At 46.8% G+C, this 22,301-nt stretch overlaps 1 protein-coding gene across 1 annotated transcript in view; it reads right to left on the bottom strand.

Annotated features, from left to right (window-relative positions):
- The window catches only part of CFAP57 (cilia and flagella associated protein 57), a 136,337-nt gene that overhangs the window by 75,117 nt on the left and 38,919 nt on the right, over positions 1-22,301 (bottom strand). Inside the window, exons 6-9 of the mRNA XM_024209557.1 lie at positions 17,973-18,125; positions 16,841-16,980; positions 5,784-5,949; positions 5,220-5,333 (exon numbers count right to left, since the gene is read on the bottom strand). Coding sequence (XP_024065325.1) covers positions 5,220-5,333; positions 5,784-5,949; positions 16,841-16,980; positions 17,973-18,125 — 573 coding nt within the window. The remainder of the gene's footprint in view (positions 1-5,219; positions 5,334-5,783; positions 5,950-16,840; positions 16,981-17,972; positions 18,126-22,301) is intronic.

The raw sequence follows: 22,301 nt of genomic DNA on the forward strand, positions 1-22,301 counted from the left end.
CGAGTTTAGGTCAAATTTAGCAGCGTTAGATCGATTTAACCCTGCACCCGTCCACACGACGAAGCCATTTTTGTCAACTTAAAGGGCTCTTAAAATTGATTTCTGTACTCCTCCCCGACGAGGGGATTAGCGCTGAACTCGACCCTGCCGAATTTGGGGTAGTGTGGACGCAATTCAATGGTATTGGCCTCCGGGAGCTATCCCAGAGTGCTCCATTGTGACCGCTCTGGACAGCACTCTCAACTCAGACGCACTGGCCAGGTAGACAGGAAAAGCCCCGTGAACTTTTGAATTTCATTTCCTGTTTGGCCAGCGTGGTGAGCTGATCAGCACAGGTGACCATGCAGAGCTCATCAGCACAGGTGACCATGGAGTCCCAAAATTGCAAAAGAGCTCCAGCATGGACCGAACGGGAGGTACTGCATCTGATCGCTGTATGGGGAGACGAATCCGTGCTATCCGAACTCCGTTCCAAAAGACGAAATGCCGGAATATTTGAAAAAATCTCCAAGGGCATGAAGGACAGAGGTTATGACATGGACCCGCAGCAGTGCTGTGTGAAGCCTACCAAAGAACCAGAGAGGCAAACGGCCACTCCGGGTCAGAGCCCCAGACATGCCGCTTCTATGATGAGCTGCATGCCATTCTAGGGGGTGCCCCTACAACTACCCCACCCCTGTGCTTCCCTCCTTCCTCACCCCTCCCGGGCTACCTTGGCAGTTATCCCCCCATTTGTGTGACAAATTAATGAAGAATGCATGAATTTGAAACAACAATGACTTTATTGCCTCTGCAAGTGGAGATCAAAAGGGACAGGGAAGGGCGGTTGGCTTACAGGGAAGTAAAGTGAACCAAGGGGGCGGGTTTTCATCAAAGAGAAACAAACAGAACTTTCACACCATAGCCTGGCCAGTCATGAAACTGGTTTTTAAAGCTTCTCTGATGCACAGCGCACCCTGCTGTGCTCTTCTAACTGCCCTGGTGTCTGGCTGCGCGTAATCAGCGGCCAGGCATTTTGCCTCAACCTCCCACCCCGCCATAAACGTCTCCCCAGATATTGTGGAGCACACAGCAAGCAGTAATAACGATGGGAATATTAGTTTCGCTGAGGTCTAACCGAGTCAGTAAACTGCGCCAGCGAGCTTTTAAACATCCAAAGGCACATTCTATCACCATTATGCACTTGCTCAGCCTATAGTTGAACTGCTCCTTACTACTGTCCAGGCTTCATGAGCCATGGGAGCAAGGGGTAGGCTGGGGTAAGTGCGACCGCGAGGTGCTGCCGACTGGGAGAGCAGCCTGAGGCAGAAGCCTCCAGCTGGCATGATATTCCAGGCAGGACTGAATCTCCATTAGACGAAACTTAAAGAAGAGAATGACCTGGAGTCATTCCCATTTTTGTCCAGGCGCCCCCGACCAACCTCACCGTGGCCAGCCAGGAGCACCCATGTCTGCCCAGGCGCCCCCGACCAACCTAACCGAGGTCGGCCAGGAGCACCCACGGGACGACGACGACGGCTAGCAGTCGTATTGCACCATCTGCCGTCCACAAGGCAAGGCAAGGGGATGCTGCTATGTAGGACTGCAGTACTGCGTCTACCAGCAGCACCCAGGAGACACACGGTGACAGTGAGCTGAGCGGGCTCCATGCTTGCTGTGGTATGTCATCTGCACAGGTAACCCAGGAAAAAAGGCGAGAAACGATTTTTTGCCATTGCTTTCACAGAGGGAGGGAGGGAGAGAGGGGGGCCTGACGACATATACCCAGAACCACCCGCGACAATGTTTTTGCCCCATCAGGCATTGGGAGCTCAACCCAGAATTCCAATGGGCGGCGGAGACTGCGGGAACTGTGGGATAGCTACCACACTGCAATGCTCCAAAAGTCAATGCTAGCCTCGGTACTGTGGACGCATACGCCGACTTAATGCGCTTAGTGGGGACACACACAATCGACTGTATCAAATTGATTTCTAAAAAATCGACTTCTATTAAATCGACCTAATTTTGTAGTGTAGACATACCCTTAATTTTTCTCAAAATTTAAATTAACGCTTAGGTGGTGGGCTAAGATTGGTGGAAAATATTGTTATAAGTTATAGCTAAGCAGGACTCAAGTTTCATTACAAAAACCAGGGTCCAAGAAGGAAACCAGAGAGAGAAAGAAGAAAGAAGAACTACTCACCTCCAAGACACAACCCATGACCAAAGCTGCCAGAATACTCTGCATGATTGTGACGTGCAGCAACAAGAACCCATATGAGACTGGCCTGGCCAACAGGGAAAGTATGCCTGCATGATCAGGATTGGTGAGCATAGCATTGTATGCTTAGCGTGTGTATTCTGCTTGGTAATTGTTAATAAATAGAGGTTAAGGATATTACTGGGTAAGGCTCTTTCACTGGGTAAAGGTCATGCAAACCCACAGAAGGTTACGCCCTGAGCCAGAACGGGTAAGGGGTGGGTACTTAAATTGACCAGGTTGCGCCCTGAGCCTAGGACGGGTAAGGGTGGGTGTCTTCCGCCCCGAGTTCAGGATGGGAAAGGGTGGGGTGCCTAAATTAACCGGATTACACTTTGAGCCCTGTAGTAGGAAGAGAGCCTAAGACATAAGCCCTTGTATTAGAGGTCTGGTATGAGGCATGAGGCCTGGGCTAAAGTAGTACTCAAAGCTTTACTAATATAAAGCAAAGGCAAGCTGTGAGCAAAAGGCAGAACCTGCTCACAGAATCTGGCAAGAACAGGGCTGATATTGCAGAAATACACATTCCTAAGAAGTGCTAGGCACAGAGTACTCACGCAAACACATCCTGATATCAAGTGGTACCAGAACATCCTGATATCAAGGATGGTACAAAAACATTCCCCAAGGATAACAGGGGAACACACTGACCCCTCCTAAAAGATAAGGTCAGGATGACAGTACGTAATAAAGATGTTTTAATCAAACCAACATGTACAAGGTGATGGATGATAACTAGCCACGTCAGGGGGCAGTAACTATGTCAGAGTAGCAGTATGTAACTTGTTTGTATCAGGGTATAAAGATGTATCTCAGAGGGAGTGTCTTTGTCTAGCCTAGGGAGGAATGGAAAGTCCCATCTTTCACTGAGCTGGTCCATTGTTACGGGCATACATGTATTAGTGGTACGGTAGAGTCTGCGGGATACTAGTACCACAGGGCCTTAACTGGACCCATTACAGCCTCATTAATGGTAAGGCCACTTTGGAGGGAGCTGCCACAGCCAGAATGTCAATAAGGCTGTGGGATGATTCCTTAAAATCCTCAGTCTCCAGACCCAGGTTAGCTGCTATCTGCTTCAGAAGGTCCTGATGGGCCCTGAAGTCATCCTGCAGAAGTGAGTTACTCAGCCTCAAGACAGCCTCCTCTGGGGAGGAGGAGGAGGAAGCTTGCACCAGAGGAGGGGCTCCTTCCTCTTCCTCAATGACATCCATGGTAGCCACATCCTAAATGTCAGACCCGGAGTCAGAGTCCAGTGCCAACAGGGAAGGGGCGGTAGCCCACTCTCAGAAATCAACAGGTCTGATTGATGAGAAGGAGGACTAGGTACCAGGGGAAACCCCTCGGGTTCCAGTATGGCCACTGCATAGGCTACTGACCCATTGGCCAGGTGCTGGCGGGGGGACCCGCACCGAGGTCTGGCAGCACTGGGTACTGGTGGTGGCCCTGAGGCTCAACATAGGGTTCCCCTTTGAACTCCGAAGAAGAGTTCTCCTTCGGTCACCATGGTGGAGCAGTACCCCTCTCTGTTTCCACTCAGTGCTGAGGGTCCGGGGACCATCAACAGACTGGAGATTTTCACGACAATGGTATCAGGGTCGGCTTGCCCCTAGAAGGTCCTGGGAGGCCCAATGCTGGGAAGGAGCTCGAAACTCCATGCTACTTCCTGCTCACAGACATCAGAGCCAGCAGCTGTCCCATTGAAGTTGGGGGAACCAGGAGAGAAAGTAAGTCCCAGGCCACTGCAAAGGCCTCTGGGGTCAATGGAACTGTCAGACTGCTGGTGCCACAGTGGCTTCTGGGTGTCGGCGGAGGGTCCTGCACCAGACAAAATGTTCTGGGTGGATTTGACAGTGCCACCATAGGACATGGGGTGGAGGAGTGGCCCAATGCAAGTCGCACTCCACTGCCTTCCCCATGCTTGTCCTTCTTCTGCACTGGTGAGTGCCCTCTGTTGGTGCACTGCTTTTTGTGCTTCTTCTTCAGCACTGGAGATGGTGAACAGTGCCAGGAAGAGCGTGGTGCTGGAGGAGCACTTCGCACCAAGGCCAAAGTGCTTGGTGCAGAATTGGTGCAGCTTGGCTCTGAGGCCAGTCTTAGACTGGCTTCCATTAGGATAGCCTTCAGTCTTATTTCTCTATCCTTTTTGTGCAGGATCTAAAGTCCCGACAAATGTGGCACTTGTCCCTCACGTGAGTTTCTCACAAGCACTTCAAACGGCTGGAGTGTGGGTCGCTCACGGGCATAGGTTTGCTGCAGGAACCACAATGTTTGAAGCCTGGGGACCGGGGCATGCCCAGCTGCTGGGGCGAAAAAAGTCCCTCGACGATAGGGACTATCTATTCACACTAACGCTAACTACAATATCTATATACACTAAAATTATACTTAAAACTAATAAACTATTAATCAGAATCCAAAAACCACTGGGAAGAAGCCTTGCTGAAGCAAGAGAGGTTGTTCCAGCAACAGTCACAGACAGTAAAAAGGAACTGAGAGGGTGAGTGGCTGGTGGCGCCCCTTATACCGGCACATAAGCACGCAGCACCAGAGGTGCTAGAGCCAGCCCGACGGATACCACTGAGGGAAAAATCTTTGGCAATGGTGCACATGGCGCGCACACACCTAAAGTGGCATGGACAAGAAGAACCAATCTTTTAATGAATTTTTTGTAAAAATATCCATATTTTCCAGGTCATTAATAAATATTAAGCACTGGCTGTAGAACAGAACCTTGTGGCACCTGCTTCCAGCTTTCTGCCATGATGAAAATTTACCATTTATTTCTTTGTATCTCTGCTTCCTGACTGTTAGTCAATCTCTGATCCATTACAGTTCTTTACCTCTCCCCCATGACTACTAAGTTTCCTTCATAGCCCCTGATGAGAGACTTGGATATAGGCTTTTTGAAACTTCTAATGAATTATATCTACCAGTTCTCCTTTAGCCACTGCTATGGTAGGCCTTGCACACTGACCTTCCCATTGTGTCCTTTCAGATTATTAACATTCTCAAAGCTGGTGGTGGAGTAAATATGAATCACGTTTCCATTAACTGCAGCAAAAAGATGACCCCCATTACTGAAGGTGCACTGGAGAGAGAGAGCGAGAGAACACACACAACTATTACTGAATGTATGATGGAAACACAGAAAAAACCCCACAACACCCAGTCTCTTACTGAAGTTGCAATACAGTCACCAGTGTTTGAAGGTCATGCAAGAAGAAACCTCCATGTATGGACATCATTTTTCATGATGCCCCCTCATCTCCTAGGACCCTCTTCTTAGCGACCCCATGGGTCTGATGCCCCTTTCTCCTGCAACTTCCACTTCCACAGTACTTCTCACCTCTCTGGTGACTCCCAGGTCCCAAGCCCCCATTATGCCCTTTTTCATTCAGGATTCCCTTCTCAGATTCTCATATCTCAACATTCACACTATTGTTCTCCTCTCCCAACTCAACTTCCACATTGCTCCCCACCATGTCATTCACCCCACTTCCCAAGCTCCCCTGATCCCAGCTTCTGTGTTGCTCCTCACCTCTCTGCACCCTCTCACAGTGAAGTCCTTAAAAGTACGGATGTCATCAATTAGCAGGTTCATAAGCCGTAGTTTGTCAGAAAACCCAACCAAAACGTAAAGGCCAGTGGGATGAAGAGAAACTGCATATGCTTCTTCCTGGTACTCCTTATACAAGTCCAAAGTGCTGCAAGAATCACCACAGTCAGTAACACAGCCCAAGTCACACACTTACAAACAGCCAGACAGATGTCTAGCCCTGCACTGAGAATTGCTGCAAGACCCCTTGTAGAGATTTAGGGTGCTGTGAAACAATCAGCCATGTCACTGTCACACAGGTGATACAGTCAATGAACAGGAATTTGGGCACCTGGCTATGGGGAAAGGTAAGGCAGGTTTGCAGGAGCAGAGACTCACTTGTCCACTGTTACACAATGAGGGAGATGAATGCAGTTCTGGTTGGATATCACACAATAGAAATACATAGTCTGAGCTCCCCTGGCCATGTGAGACAATAAAATCAGTAGAATTGTTTAGTATTTCATATCCCTAAAATGCAGTGTCAGACACGTCCACTTTAATTATTGTACTGTGACGTGCTTAAAGAAAAATTCATCATGAGAATCTTTTCACCATCTGTGTTTAGCCTATGTGTACCTGCGACATTCCTGCCTTTGACTCCCTTGGCTTGATTACTATAATGCAGCTTTGCATGGGGTTACCCTTGAAAACAACTGCAGGCAGGCAGATAGTGCAGAGTGCAGCTGCCTGCTTGCATTAGTAGTAAAAGACAAAAGACATTCACCATATCTATTCTCTACAAGCTGCACGTGCTTCCTGTTTGCTCTGGGTGCAGTGTCAGGTGTGGAGTTAAATGTATGGTGCTTGGGACTGGGCATTCTTGACTTCAGGACTCACTCCCCACATTGGTCTTTCACAGACTGCATGCATTAGGGAAGGATAGAAGACTCATCTATTTACTCATGCTTCTGCTTGTGGGGGTGACTGTGCAGATGATGTGGCACTATTTCAGAAAAGGAATTAATTTAATTTGATCTGGTTAATGAGCTGATTAGTCATTCAAATTCACAGAGCTGGTCAGACTAGTACATTATAAGTAATTTATAATAGGAATGACCCCTTCTGGTGCTCATGCAGCCATTGGTGTTATAGATTCATAGATTCTAAGACTGGAAGGGACCTCGAGAGGTCATCGAGTCCAGTCCCCTGCCCTCATGTTCTGCTAATATTTTTTAAACAAGGGATCTCACAAAAATTTTCTTTTCTGCCTGTGAAAATTTTCATTAAATTACATGCAAAAAAATAAGTTAAAAGAACATTTTAAGGTTGCAAAGTCAAGCAATGAAAAAATTAGGAAAAGCCAGAATTAAGATTGCCTGTCCAACCTTAATTTCGCCCTCCTGTGTGTACGCATTATGGTAGAGTCTTTAATTACATTATCACATACTATTTTTTCCACAGGAAACCTGCCTCATTCAGTGCACAGAATGGATGGCGCTCACTTAATGAGCAGTTATTCAATATTTTGTTTTCTCCTTGATCAATGTGTGGCCTCATTCCTTATTTGCTGCTCACAACTCAGACTTTGCTCAGAAGACAGAATTACTGATTTCCTCACGAATTTTTCTATGATGCTCATTATTATAGTATCTGAGTGCTTCATAAACATTAATTTATGTTCACAAGCCCCCATGTTAGATGAGTGGGTATTATTATCCCCATTTTACAGATGGGGAAACTGAGACACAGAGAGATTATGGTGAAAAGTATTCACTAATTTGAGACATAAGTACACAAGAATGGCATACTGGATCAGATTAATGGTCCATCTAGCCCAGTATCACATCTACCAACAATTGCCAGCCCCAGATGCTTCAGAGAGAGTGAACAGAACAAGGCAATTTATCAAGTGATCCACCCCAGCTGTCCAGCATCTGGCTGTCAGAAGTTTAGGGACACTCAAAGCATGGGGCTGCATCCCTGACCATTGCAGCTGATGCCCATTGATGGACTTGTCCTTGAACTTATCAAATTCTTTTTTGAACCCAGTTATAATTTTGGCCTTCACAACATTCCCTGGCAACGAGTTCCACAGACTGACTGTGTGTTGTGTGAAGAAGTGTTTCCTTATGTTTGTTTTAAACCTGCTACCCGTTAATTTCATCAGGTGATCCCTGGTTTTGTGTTATGTGAAGGGGCAAATAACACTTCCCTATTCACTTTCTCCACACCATTCATGATTTTATAGACCTCTATCATATCCCCCTTTAGTCGTCTTTTTTCTAAGATGAACAGTCCCAGTCTTATTAATCTCTCCTCATATGGAAGCTGTTCCATACTCCTAATAATTTTTGTTGCCCATCTCTGTACCTTTTCCAATTCTATATATCTTTTTTGAGATGTGGCAACTAGAACTACACACAGTATTCAAGTTGTGGGCGTACCAGGGATTTACATAGAGGCATTATATTTTCTGTTTCATTATCTATTTCTTTCCTAATTGTTCCTAACATTCCGTTAACTTCTGCCCATTATCCCAAAGTTTGACTTCTTCTGTGTCTATCCCAGTCCTGTCTCTATCCCACTGTTGGCTCCTTATATCATCCCACTCTCCTCGCCTAGCCAGTCCCAGTCTCTACTACTAAGGCTTCTGATCCCAGTTCAAGTCCTCTTCTTGGCAGACAGTCCCAGTCCTCCACCCTATCCCACCTGGTTCCTTGTTCCCAGTTTCCTTGCCCAGTCAACCCCAGTTCTCTCCCCAACTCCACAATCTGTCTCTCTCCCCACCCAGCTCCAGCCTCTCCCTCCACCCCCACAACATTTCCTGTCCCCACTGGCTCCCAGGCTTCCCATCAAGTCTCAGTGTCCTCACTTCCCCTACCTACTTTTCTCAGTCTCTTTGCCCAGACGAAAAACAATTACTTACTTTCTCATAACTGTTGTTTTCGAGAAGGGTTTACTCATGTCCATTCCAATTAGGTGTGCGCGCACTGCATGCACGGCAGCCGGAAAGTTTTTCCCCTAACAGTCAGCTAAGGCGCCTCTTGGGGTCATGCCTTTATGGCACCCTGATTACCTGCCACCCCCTCAGTTCCTTCTTGCTGGCTGCTCCAACAGAGGGGTAAGGAGGGTGGGTATTGGAAAGAACATGAACACAACACATCTCTAAGAACAACAGTTACGAGAAAGTGTAAGTAACTGTTTTTTCTTCTTTGAGTGCTTGTCCATGTAAATTCCAATTAGGTGATTACCAAGCCCAAGTTTTGGAGGCGGAGTTGGAGCTCAAAGGTTCCCTGACTGTAGCACCGCTCTACCAAAGGCTGCATCATCTCTGGCCTGCTGGGTAATAGTGTAATGCGAGGTAGAAGTATGTATTGATGACCACGTCGCAGCTCTGCAGATTTCCTATGTCAGAACATGGGCCAGGAACGCCGCTGATTATGCCTGCGCCCTCGTGGAGTGCACTGTAAGCGGAGTGGCAAGTACCTTCGCCAGTCGTAGCATGCCCAGATGCAGGACGTGATCCAAGACAAGATCCTTTGGGAGGAGACTGGAAGCCCCTTCATTCTGTCTGTTACTGTGACAAACAGCTGAATGGATTTCCAGAACGGTTTTGTTCATTGATATAGAATGCTAATGCCCAGCGAACGTCCAACGAGTGCAGTTTTTGCTCCCTGCTGCTTGAGTGTGGCTTAGGATAGAAAACTGGGAGAAAGATGTCCTGGTTAATGTGGAACTGGGAGACAACCTTAGGGAGGAACGCCGGATGAGGTCTGAGCTGAACCTTGTTCTTATAGAACACTGTGTACGAAGGCTCAGAAGTTAGTGCCTTGAGCTCTGACACTCCCCTGGCCGATGTTATCGCTACCAGGAATGCCACCTTGTGATACAGCAAGGAACATGTCGCCAGCGATTCAAAGGGCATCTCCATCAGGCTGGAAAGGACCAGATTACGGTCCCAGGCTGGGACCGGCTGTCGTACATGAGAGTCTGTCGAGACCCTTTAGGAAAAGACTCACCATCAGGTTGGAAAAGACCGACTGACCCTGCACGCCTGGATGGAAGGCCAAGATAGCAGCCAGGTGGACCTTTACTGATGACAGGGTAAGCCCTTGCTGTTTGAGGTGGAGAAGGTAGTCCAATATGACAGGTATGGATGCTAGAGTTGGAGACGGAAGGTACTGAGAAGACCAAATTGAGAATCTCTTCTATTTGACCAGGTAGGTAGCCCTACTGGAAGGTTTCCTACTAGCAAGGAGGATTTGTCTGACTGGGTCCTAACAGGCGAGTGCTATTGGATTCAGCCACAGAGCTTCTACGTCGTGAGGTGAAGAGCGATTTGAGGTTTGGATGCTGGAGACGGCTGTGATCCTGAGTTATCAAGTCTAGGAAGAACGGTAAGGCAATTGGGCTTCCACGGACATTTCCAGAAGAGAGGTGTACCAGTGCTGATGGGGCCAGGCTGGAGCTATCAATAGCACCGAGGCCTCGTCCCTCCAAACCTTGAGGAGCACTTTGTGAATGAGAGGTATGGGAGGAAACGAGTACAGGAGGTGTCCCTTCCGGGGCAGGAGGAACGCGTCCGTGATGGAGCCCGGGCTGTGATTCAGAAAGGAGCAAAACTGCTGGCACTTCCTGTTGCGTCACGTGGCGAATAAGTCTATCTGGGGAAACCCCCACTGTTAGAAGATAGTGTTCGTGACATCCGGGCATAGGGACTGCTCGTGGCTGTGAAAGGATCTGCTGAGATAGTCCACCAACTCGTTCTGTACTCTGAGGTGGTACGATGCCTCCAGGTGTATCGAGTGAGCTATGCACAAGTCCCATAGTCTGAGGGCTTCCTGGCACATGAGAGAGGAGTGTGCACACCCTTGTCTGTTTATATAAAACATTGCTGTTGTATTGTCCATCATGACCAATATACACTTCCCTTCCAGATGAACTTGGAACGTTTGGCATGCTAGACGGACCGCTCTCAGCTCCCTGACGTTGATGTGAAGGGAGAGCTCCGCCTGAGACCAGAGACCCTGTGTCCTGAGGTCTCCCAAGTACGCACCCCTCCCCAATGCTGATGCGTCCATCACCAGCGAGAGGGCTGGCTGTGGTCTGGCGAAGGGAACCCCCGCACACACTGCCTGCGGGTTGAGCTATCACAGGAGGGAGTCGAGGTCAGGATGAGGTAGAGTGAGGATCTTGTCTAGACCATCCCAAACCGGTCGATACACCGAGGCCAGCCACGCCTGAAGAGGCTGGAGTCTCAGCCTGGCGTGCTGTACTATATAGGTACAAGCGGCCATGTGTCCCAGAAGCTTTAGGCAGTTCCTTGCTGTGGCGATAGGGAACTGGCTGAGGCTTCGAATGATATCGCCCAGGGACCAGAATCGCGATTTCGGGAGGTATGCCCTGGCCTGTGTAGAGTCCAATATCGCTCCTATAAACTCTATCCGCTGCACGGGGAATAAGGTTGACTTTTGTACATTCAGAAGGTGGCCCAGGTCATCGAAAGTAGCCCTTGTGAAGCTCACTTGTGCCCTGGAGTGGCCCTTGATTAGCAGGGTCATCGAAGTCCATAAACACTGGCACACGACGGTTGCATAGGAATGCAACCATGACTGCCATGCACTTGATAAACACTCGAGGATCTGCTGACAGGTTGAACGGGAGGACTGTGAACTGGTAATGATTGTGGTTCGCCACAAATCTGAGGTACCTTCTGTGGGATGGTGTGATTGAAAGGTGAAAATAAGCGTCCTTCAACTCGAGGGCGGCATACCAGTCCCTTGGATCCAAGGAAGGGATAATGGAGGCCAAAGAGACCATGTGGAACTTCAGTTTCTTCATGAACCTGTTGAGATGTCGCAGGTCTAGGATGGGCCTGAGGCTGCCTTTGGCTTTCGGTATTAGGAAATATCGGGAATAGAAGCCCTTGCCCCTCAGCTCCTGAGGAACCTCTTCCACTGCCCCCAGCATTAGGAGCGAGTGCACTTCCTGTGCGAGGAGTTGCTCGTGGTAAGAGTCCCTGAAGAGGGACGGGGAAGGGGGATGGAAAGGCAGACGGGCAGAGAACTGGAGGGAGTAACCCCTTTCTACCATGCGGAGTACCCAGAAATCCAATGTAATATGGGCCCACACAGGATAGGGGACAGTTGGCACAAGAAGGTAAGGTGGAATGGATCCAGTGTCCAGACTAGTGCATTGCCCCCCGGGCGCATCTTCAAAAGTTCTGCTTCTGGCCAGATGACTGCTTTGTCTGGCCAAAGCCCTGGCCTGATGAAGGGTGACACCTCTTTCCATTATTTCTATTCCACCTGCAAGAGAAGTCTTGCCTATTTTGCGGCTGGTAAAAACGAGGCAGGAGCTGTAGCTTAAAGTGTTTCCTTTGATTAGCCGGAGTATGGAGGCCAAGGGGCTTGAGGGTGGCCCTTGAGTCCTTCAGGCTATGAGGCTGGGAATCTGTTTTCTCGGAAAACAGGACTGAACCCTAAAAGGGGATATCTTGTATTGTCTGCTGGACCTTGTAAGGAAGCCCAGAGACCTGTAGCCAGGAGCTCCTTCTCATGGCTATCCCAGAGGCCATAGTGCGGGATGCCGAGTCAGCAGGGGCATCCCTAACCGTACACAAAGTACGCAGCTGCGTAGGGCACCAGGAAATTTGGGGCACCAAATTTCCTGGTGCCCTACACAGCTGTGTGCTGCTCCAGCCCCTGCGCTGCCTCTTTCCCATGGCCCCCACCCTGCTCCACCCCAGCCCCGCCTCTTTCCACCCCTGCTCCACCCCAGTCCCACCTCCACCCCTTCCCCAAAGCCTCCCTTCCTGGGAGGGGAAGTCAGGCCCTGTCAGGACAGGAGGCTAAACTGTTCTAAAACAAGCCCCTAGGGACAACAGAGACTGTGGGAGTTCTCTCACCAACCTCCTTGCTGGCTTATGATGAAAAGGGCTCAGTAGACTGTAACCCTGGCCCTAGAGAGAGAAGGGCTACGTGGAGGGTCACAGTGAGCCACTGAGGCTAGCATATACCGCCTAGAAGCGCAGGACCCACGGGGGCAAGGTCAGAGCTCTGCCACAACACCTAATTGGACTTGACATGAACAAGCACTCAAAGAAGAATCATAGTTCTTCCCCACATACTGATTCCTTGTCTGGATCTTCTCCTCTCCCTATCATGCCCTTCTCCCCATTCCACTGGTTCCCAGTCCCCTCCCCAACTCCTCATCCAATCTCAGTTTCCTCCATCCCGTCTCTGTTTCCCCCACCCTCAACCTCCCTTTCTTCCATACTTTAGTCTCTACCTCCCTGCCATCCTCCAGTCCCAGACTCCACTACCTAGGCTCCTTGTCATCATCTACTCCCTTGACCTTTCCATGCAACTCTATAGGTCCGGCTCTTATCCCTTTGCATTTGAAGCTCACTGCCTTCTCTTCCACACTGCCTAGGTGTCAGCCGGGGTGTCACTGAGAGCACAGGAGAGACAAGCGCCCTGAATTCAGTTCCAGCGCCCAGCTTCACCATGCGGCAGCTGGAACATAAGAACATAAGAACGGCTGTACCGGGTCAGACCAAAGGTCCATCTAGCCCAGTATCCTGTCTACCGACAGTGGCCAATGCCAGGTGCCCCAGAGGGAGTGGACCTAACAGGCAATGATCAAGTGATCTCTCTCCTGCCATCCATCTCCATCCTCTGACAAACAGAGGCTAGGGACACCATTCCTTACCCATCCTGGCTAATAGCCATTAATGGACTTAACCACCATGAATTTATCCAGTTTTCTTTTAAACGCTGTTATAGTCCTAGCCTTCACAACCTCCTCAGGTAAGGAGTTCCACAAGTTGACTGTGCACTGCGTGAAGAAGCTATGCGTGTGGAAGCTATGACAGGGAGCCTGGCTTCACCCCTGTAGCCCTGGGCTAAATGGAGTATGCACAGTTTCTCTGTGGGGATGGTGCATGTGTAGTCTGGACAGTGCTAGGAGCTGAGAGAGACTTGAGTCTGCTCAGTGAGGATGGAATCTTCAGAGATTTTATCTGTTAAGCTCTAGCAAGTCTGAACATCTACAAACTGTGATTTTTCAGGGGCTTAGAACTTGGCCAAATCTGGGCAAATTTTCACTGGGATGGCAAAAGGCACAGCCCTGACACTGCCAAATTTCAAGTCCTTGTTCCAAGGCATGGGATTACTGGAGCTTTCCAAAGAAAAGGTTGCCAGAATATATTTAACATTGAAAAACAACATTTTATCTAGCCTTATTCTCGGAAACAACTGAACCATGTAACTGAAATATTTTGAAAAATTTGTCTTTAAATGGACATGTAGCATAGAAAATTTCAGCTAGAGCAGTTACTTTGGGAAAGTTATAATTAACTGAAAACAGGGTCTTATAATGGGAAGTGTTGAGCTTTCTTGATAATAGGCATTGCCCATATCCCGCCTATAATACATTGTTTTCTCATCACCGTAGCCAATTAAGTATGCAACGCCATTTGGCAAATAAACTTATATTAGGATCATTTTCTGGAAATTATCATATAATTAGAGTCTGTATTAAAGCCCGAACACAAAGGGGTAGAGTTAAGGTTTCATAGCTTGCAAGGTCAGATCATTTAGTCTGACCTCCTGTATAACACAGGCCAGAAAACTTCCCCAAAATAATTCCTAGAGTATATCTTTTAGAAAAATATCCAATCTTGATTTAAAAATTGGCAGGAATGGAGAATCCACCACAACCCTTGGTAAATTGTTCCAATGGTTAATCATTCTCATTGTTAAACATTTATGCTTTATTTTCAGTCTGAATTTGTCTAGCTTCAGCTTCCAGCCAGTGGATCATTTTATACCCTTTTCTGCTAGATTGAAAAGCCCACTACTAAATATGTGTTCTCCATGTAACTACTTATAAACTGTTATCAAGTCACCCCTTAACCTTCTCTTTGTTAAGCTAACTAGATTGAGCTTCTTCAGTCTATCGTTATAAGGCAGGCTTTCTAATCCTTTAATCATTCTTGCGGCTCTTCTCTGAACCCTCTACAACCCTGAACATCCTTCTTGAATCGTGGGCAACAGCACTGGACACAGGATTCCAGCAGTAGTTGCACCAGTGCCAAAGACAGAGGTAAAATAACCTCTCTACTCTTACTCAAGATTCCTCTGTTTATGCATCCAAGGATCCCATTAGCTTTTTTGGCCACAGCCTCACACTGGGAGCTCATGTTCAGCTGATTATTCACCACGACTCCAAAATCTTTTTCAGAGTCACTACTTCCCAGGATAGCGTCCCCCTCCTGTAAGTATGGCCTATATTCTTTGTTCCTAGATGTATACATTTCTATGTAGCTGTAGTAAAATGCATATTGTTTGCTTGTGCCCAGCTTACCAAGTGGATTGTTATCTGAGTCAGTGACCTGTCCTCTTCATTATTTATCACTCGCCCAATTTGTGTGTCATCTGCAAACTTTATCAGTGATTATTTTGTTTTCTTCCAGGTCATTGCACGGATTACTTTAATTCTTGCATTTCCTAACATTTGAGTGCTTCATTTTGCAACCTCAATGTTCTTTTAATGTAGCTTTTTGTATGGAATTGGTATTTATTCCACAATGGTGGTGATAGCCATGTGATAAATTATATTACCATGCATCTTTGACTACCTCTCTTGCACTCTGCCCACTAATCCATTTCCAACAGCACTATTTCAAATATTTCAGTTCTGTAGGCAGACTCAAACAGATACCATTTTTAAAAAAAGACTGTCACAAAAGCATCTCCTTTCTTTCTGCCATCCAACCCCTCTTCCACACTGAGGAATTTCCCCAGCAGTAGCTCAGAGTCAGAACTTTAGCTGGGGCATTTGCCTTCACATTGAAAATACCCTCAGGGCTGCCAGGCTGTTCAGAAAAGTCCTGGTACTAGAATGGGCACTATATCATTTGGGGCACAAAAGCAACTCCAGGAATGGACTCTTCTCTATACAGAAGAGCTAGTTTGTTAATTTAAACAGCTGTGGGTGAAACACAGAACTGGAATGACAGTAAAGTTATTTTCTCATCTTCTGAATGGAGCAGTGCCCAAGGCACCCCAATGGTAGAGTCTTTACTGAATTTCCCCTAAATTTACACTGATCTGAGGATTGCAGTCTTGTTGTAAGTAAGCATAAAGAAGTGTTGGTCTAATCAAAGGTATTACCTCACCCACCTTGCCTCACTGATCTCAGGTATAGTAAGAGCAATATTAAAATCCTGGCCCAGTGACAGATTTCAAGTCTTACATCTTGCAAGCCATCAGGCTATAAATGGTTGCAATATCTCACTGGACAGGGCCGGCTCCAGGCACCAGCTTCGCAAGCAGGTGCTTGGGGCGGCCGCTCCGGAGAGGGGCGGCAGGTCCAGGTATTCGGCGGCAATTCGGCGGACGGTCCCTCACTCCGCCTGGGAGTGAAGGACCTCCCGCCGAATTGCCGCCGCAGATCGCGATCGCGGCTTTTTTTAGATCGCGATCGCGGCTTTTTTGGGGGGGGGGGGTTGGCTGCTTGGGGCGGCCAAAACCCTGGAGCCGGCCCTGTCACTGGAGAGCTGGAAATCCCCATTTCCAGCAGCGTAAAGCATTTATTTCTAGCAGATTTGTTATACAGAATTATTTTAGACCATTTTAGAATGTTCTGAAATGTATTAGTTATTTTTCTCTCCCTTTGAGACCTGAAGAGTTAGACAGACTCATGATGCTAACATACAGTAGCCTTTTGTGAGATGTACAAAAACCAGTAATTTTTTAAAAAACAAAAAAAGCTCTCTGAGCATTTCTAATATCATTTTTGGGAAATTTGTGGCATATATGCAATACATGATGGCATGGTATGGTATCAAGGTCTTAGTGATGATTGGTACTTGTTTTGAATGTATTGCAAATCTATGCTGATCCCAAAATACTGCCAGTAAGGCCACTCTTATCCCACACCATACAGTGACACCACCAAAAACAGACATGCACATGCTAAGACATCTGTAGTTGTCCATTACAGGAGACATACAAAGACAGAGAGCTGTAAAAACAAAGATGGTTCTTTACTTGGTTTCATAGTTCCAGATGCGTATAGATCTGTCCAGGGAACAGGTAGCAATGAGGGGTTTACGGATACAGGTGTCCAGTCCAGTGATGGCAGCAGAATGTAATGGGAAATTCAGATACTCAAAGTGAGCTGGTTCCCCCTAGAGAAGTGTCACAAATAATTAAACACTCAGAAAAAAATCATATTGGCTTAGACTGACCAAGAGACAGTAAGCAAAGGACAATGATAAACCTCAATGCATGGAATTGGGGAGAGGTATCTTGTGTGGTACTAGACTAAAAATGCACCAGAAATTTAAAATAGGGAATAATGGTGTTAGGTGCAGTCCTATTTGGCATCTTTACTACTGATATGGAAGAGTGATGGGATTCAGACACAGTACTATATTGTGAAGATTTGTGCACCTCAGCAAGAACAGAAAAATAATGCACAAGGGCCTAAAGAGACATGAGCAATAACAAAAATGAGAACTGACCTGGAAGATGGCAGTTAATACATATAAGGAAAAATAATCTGAAAAGCAGATACTGAATGGGAAGTAGGAACCTGGGAAGCAAATTAGATAGGAGACTGCAGTGTGATATAGCTGGGGGCGGGAGGTGAGGAGAGAAGAAGTCAGTGAGGTTTTGGGCTGCATACACAACAGCATGCCATCATGGAACAGTCCCTGTCTGTACAGATGCTCTAGTATGACTCACCTGGAATAAGTATTTAATTCCATCTAGGCATTTATACAAGACAATGAGAGTTCTGTCCTTAATTAGCTTGTAAAAGTTCTTTAGTGCAGGAACTAGCTTCAACTGCACATTTGTGCCCAACACAATGGGATTCTGATTTTGACTAGGACTTCTATGTGCTACCATAATATGAATACTCTACTTCCAAATATAATAATAATATGACAGATTCTCAGCTTTAAGATCGTATTAAAGATTTTTGCATATTAAATTTATTAAACATTTACACAGAGCACTTCTCTGCACTACAAGGATGGGATGGGATGGGTTCAGCATCTCACAGGTGGGTTTTACAAAAACCTTCCACAGAAAGTGACACTGGAAACCAAGTGCCTTGCTTATATATTGCTTACTGAGTGTTGTGCTTAAGGAACGGTGATCAAATTGAACTTACCTTAATTATCTCAGTTGAGGACATGGTAAAGATGTAGAGCTGATTTTTACTTGTGCTAATGAGTAGCGTTTCCTCTGAGGGGCTAAAACACATGCACATAACATCCTGCTTGTCTGACTGATTTGGGTCACTGCTGCGCTGATCCTGGGGAATCTACACAGCAAACCAGTCCCATTAGACTATTTCAAATCTCAGTACTCCACATAGCACCCACACTTGCAATGTAATTCTGCTTTGGTAGGGATATGCTTAGAAATCAATTGACTCTAAAGAAGTAGGTCCCTTACCTACACAAAGACAGCAATGCAGACAAGGTGACCCAGGTGGAATTTTCCATCTTTAATGGCTATAATTTAGGAACACATTTTCAACATTTGTCTTAATATATGTATCACATATAAAAAATGGCAACAAAAGAACACTAAGCAAAGTCAAGCACTCAAGTTAGGAAATGGCAGAATTACGGTTGTCCATGAAAGAACGGTTCCTTACCTTACAGTACTTGTGCTTCTTTGAGATGTGTTTTCCACAGGGACTCCAGTCCTAGTGATCATGTGTCCCATGTGCATAGATCCTTTTGGCCAGCAGTGACCATTGGGGCTGTACCTCTGCCCTAGTTCTCCTAGTGCTCCCCTACCCAAGGGTATAAAGAGCAGAGCGGGCACAACCAGCTCCTTCACCACTACAGAATACAAGAGGGGTAGGACTCTGTAGTAGGGGGAAAGAAGGCAGGTCATGGAATCCATGCGGACAATATATCTCAAAGAATCACAGTTACTGTAAGGTAAGTAACCATTTCTTCTTCGAATGATTGTCCACATGGATTCCACTCTTGGTGACTTACAAGCAGTCATCAGTTTGCTTGAAGGTGGTGTGATGCTGGCAGGCCAGGTGCCAGCTCTTGCCAAGACTGCAGGCATTAGCTAAGAAAAAACAGTTACTCATCTTCTTGTAACCGTTGTTCTTCGAGATGTGTTGTTCATGTCAATTCCAAACAGGTGTGTGTGCGCATGCACGGCAGCCGGAAGATTTTTCCCCTAGCAATATCCGTCGATCCCCCTGGAGTGGCGCCATCATGGCGCTCAATATAGGGCCCTACTGACCCGCCACCCCCTTAGTTCCTTCTTGCTGGCTACCCCAACAGAGGAGTAGGTGGGTGGATATTGGAATGGACATGAACAACACATCTCAAAGAGCACTTACGAGACGGTGAGTAACCATTTTTTCTCATTCGAGTGTTTGTTCATGTCAATTCCAATCAGGTGACTCCCAAGCCTAAGTTCAGGAGGCGGGGTCAGAGCTGTCTACTGACTGGAGCACTGCTCTACCAAAGGCCGCATCATCTCTGGCCTGCTGGGTAATTGCGTAATGTACGGTGAAAGTAAGTATGGAGGACCATGTCGCCGCTCTGCATATTTCCTGGGTCGGAACTTGCGCTGGGAACGCTGCTGAAGAAGCCTGCGCCCTAGTGGAGTGCGCTGTGAGCAGAGGGGCAGGCACCTCTGCCAGGTTATAGCATTCATGGATGCAGGACATGATCCACGAGGAAATTCGTTGGGAGGAGACTGGAAGACCCTTCATCCTGTCTGCCACGGCCATAAACAGTTGAATGGACTTCCTAAATGGTTTTGTTCTTTCAGTATAAAAGGCTAGTGCTCTGCGGACATCCAATGAGTGGAGCCTCTGCTCCCTGCTGTTCGAGTGCGGCTTAGGAAAGAACAGTAGGATGAAGATGTCCTGGTTGATGTGAAACTGGGAGACAACCTTCGGGAGGAAAGCTGGATGTGGCCTGAGCTGAACCTTGTCCTTATAAAAACAACAAGGAGTCTGGTGGCACCTTAAAGACTAACAGATTTATTTGGGCATAAGCTTTCATGGGTAAAAACCTCACTTCTTCGGATGCATAGAGTGAAAGTTACAGATGCAGGCATTATATACTGACACATGGAGAGCAGGGAGTTACTTCGCAAGTGGAGAACCAGTGTTGACAGGGCCAATTCAATCAGGGTGGATGTAGTCCACTCCCAATAATAGATGAGGAGGTGTCAATTCCAGGAGAGGAAAAGCTTTTCAGCCTTCCTTCATAGGTCATGTTCTCTAGACCATTCTTGTTGCTCTTCTCTGGACCCTCTCCAATTTCTCCATATCTTTCTTGAAATGCGGTGCCCAGAACTGGACACAATACTCCAGTTGAGGCCTAACCAGCGCAGAGTAGAGCGGAAGAATGACATCTCATGTCTTGCTCACAACACACCTGTTAATGCATCCCAGAATCATGTTTGCTTTTTTTGCAACAGCATCACACTGACTCATATTTAGCTTGTGGTCCACTATAACCCCTAGATCCCTTTCTGCCGTACTCCTTCCTAGACAGTCTCTTCCCATTCTGTATGTGTTAAACTGATTGTTCCTTCCTAAGTGGAGCACTTTGCATTTGTCTTTATTAAACTTCATCCTGTTTACCTCAGACCATTTCTCCAATTTGTCCAGATCATTTTGAATTATGACCCTATCCTCCAAAGCAGTTGCAATCCCTCCCAGTTTAGTATCATCTGCAAACTTAAAAAGCGTACTTTCTATGCCAATATCTAAGTCGTTGATGAAGATATTGAACAGAGCCGGTCCCAAAACAGACCCCTGTGGAACCCCACTTGTTATACCTTTCCAGCAGGATTGGGAACCATTAATAACTACTCTCTGAGTACGGTTATCCAGCCAGTTATGCACCCACCTTATAGTAGCCCCATCTAAGTTGTATTTGCCTAGTTTATTGATAAGAATATCATGCGAGACCGTATCAAATGCCTTACTAAAGTCTAGGTATACCATATCCACCACTTCTCCCTTATCCACAAGACTCGTTATCCTATCAAAGAAAGCTATCAGATTGGTGTGACATGATTTGTTCTTTACAAATCCATGCTGGCTATTCCCTATCACCTTACCACCTTCCAAGTGTCATATCCATAAACTCAAGGTTGATATGTGCGGAGAACATCTCTTTCTACAGAAAGAATGGACACAGGCATAATAGACTCCTTTCATTCCTTTGGTCTGTTTGCAGCTTTACATAAAGACACCAATTACGGCTCCCTACCTGGCTTTTTGCTGACCAAGCTTATCTTAGCAAAAAGCAAAGTTGTCTTTTGTTTGCGCTGCTTTTCTTACCTAATATTGTTCACTGTTTACTAGGCCTCTGGCCTCTTGACCAAACTCTGGACTTTGGGCCTGTAAAAAGAGCTGACATAGTCTATATCAGGTTGTTACATAAACAGCACATGGATTTTGGCCCTTCAAAGAAGAACAGGTACAGGAGGAAAGGTGGAGAAGTTGCATTGTATGTAAGAGAGAGATATGATTGCTCAGAGTTCCAGTATGAAACTGGAGAACAGCCTGTTGAGAGTCTTTGGCTTAAGTTTAGCGGTGAGAGCAACAAGGGTGATGTCGTGGTGGGCGTGTACTATAGACCACTGGAAGGATGAGGTAGACAAGGCTTTCTTCGGACAACTAACTGAAGTTTCCAGATCACAGGCCCTGGTTCTAATGGAGGACTTCAATCACCCTGATATCTGCTGGGAGAGCAATACAGCAATGCACAGACAATCCATGAAGTTTTTGGAGAGTGTTGGGGACAACTTCCTGGTACAAGTGCTGGAGGAACCAACTAGGGGCTGTGCTCATCTTGACCTGCTGCTTACAAACAGAGAAGAACTGATAGGGAAAGTAGAAGTGGGTGGCAATCTAGGCAGCAGTGACCATGAGATGATTGAGTTCAGGATCCTGACAAAAGGAAGAAAGGAGAGTAGCAAAATACGGACCCTGGACTTCAGAAAAGCAGACTTAGACTCCCTTAGGGAACTGATGGGCAGGATCCCCTGGGAGGCTAATATGAGGGGGAAAGTAATCCAGGAGAGCTGGCTGTATTTTAAAGAAGCCTTATTGAGGGTGCAGGAACAAACCATCCCAATCTGCAGAAAGAATAGCAAATATGGCAGGCGACCAGCTTGGCTTAATAGTGAAATCTTTGGTGAGCTTAAACTCAAAAAGGAAGCTTACAAGAAGTGGAAATTTGGACAGATGACTAGGGAGGAGTATAAAAATATTGCTAGAGCATGCAGGGGTGTAATCAGGAAGGCCAACGTACAATTGGAGTTGCAGCTAGCAAGGGATGTGAATGGTAACAAGAAAGGTTTCTACAGGTATGTTAGCAATAAGAAAGTGGTCAGGGAAAGTGTGGGACCCTTACTGAATGGGGGAGGCAACCTAGTGCCAGATGATGTGGAAAACGCTGAAGTACTCAATGCTTTTTTTGCATCTGTCTTCACAGAC

Source organism: Terrapene carolina, unplaced genomic scaffold, assembly GCF_002925995.2.
Source record: "Terrapene carolina triunguis isolate 2854851 unplaced genomic scaffold, T_m_triunguis-2.0 Scaffold110, whole genome shotgun sequence".
Classification (NCBI taxonomy): Eukaryota; Metazoa; Chordata; order Testudines; family Emydidae; genus Terrapene; species Terrapene triunguis.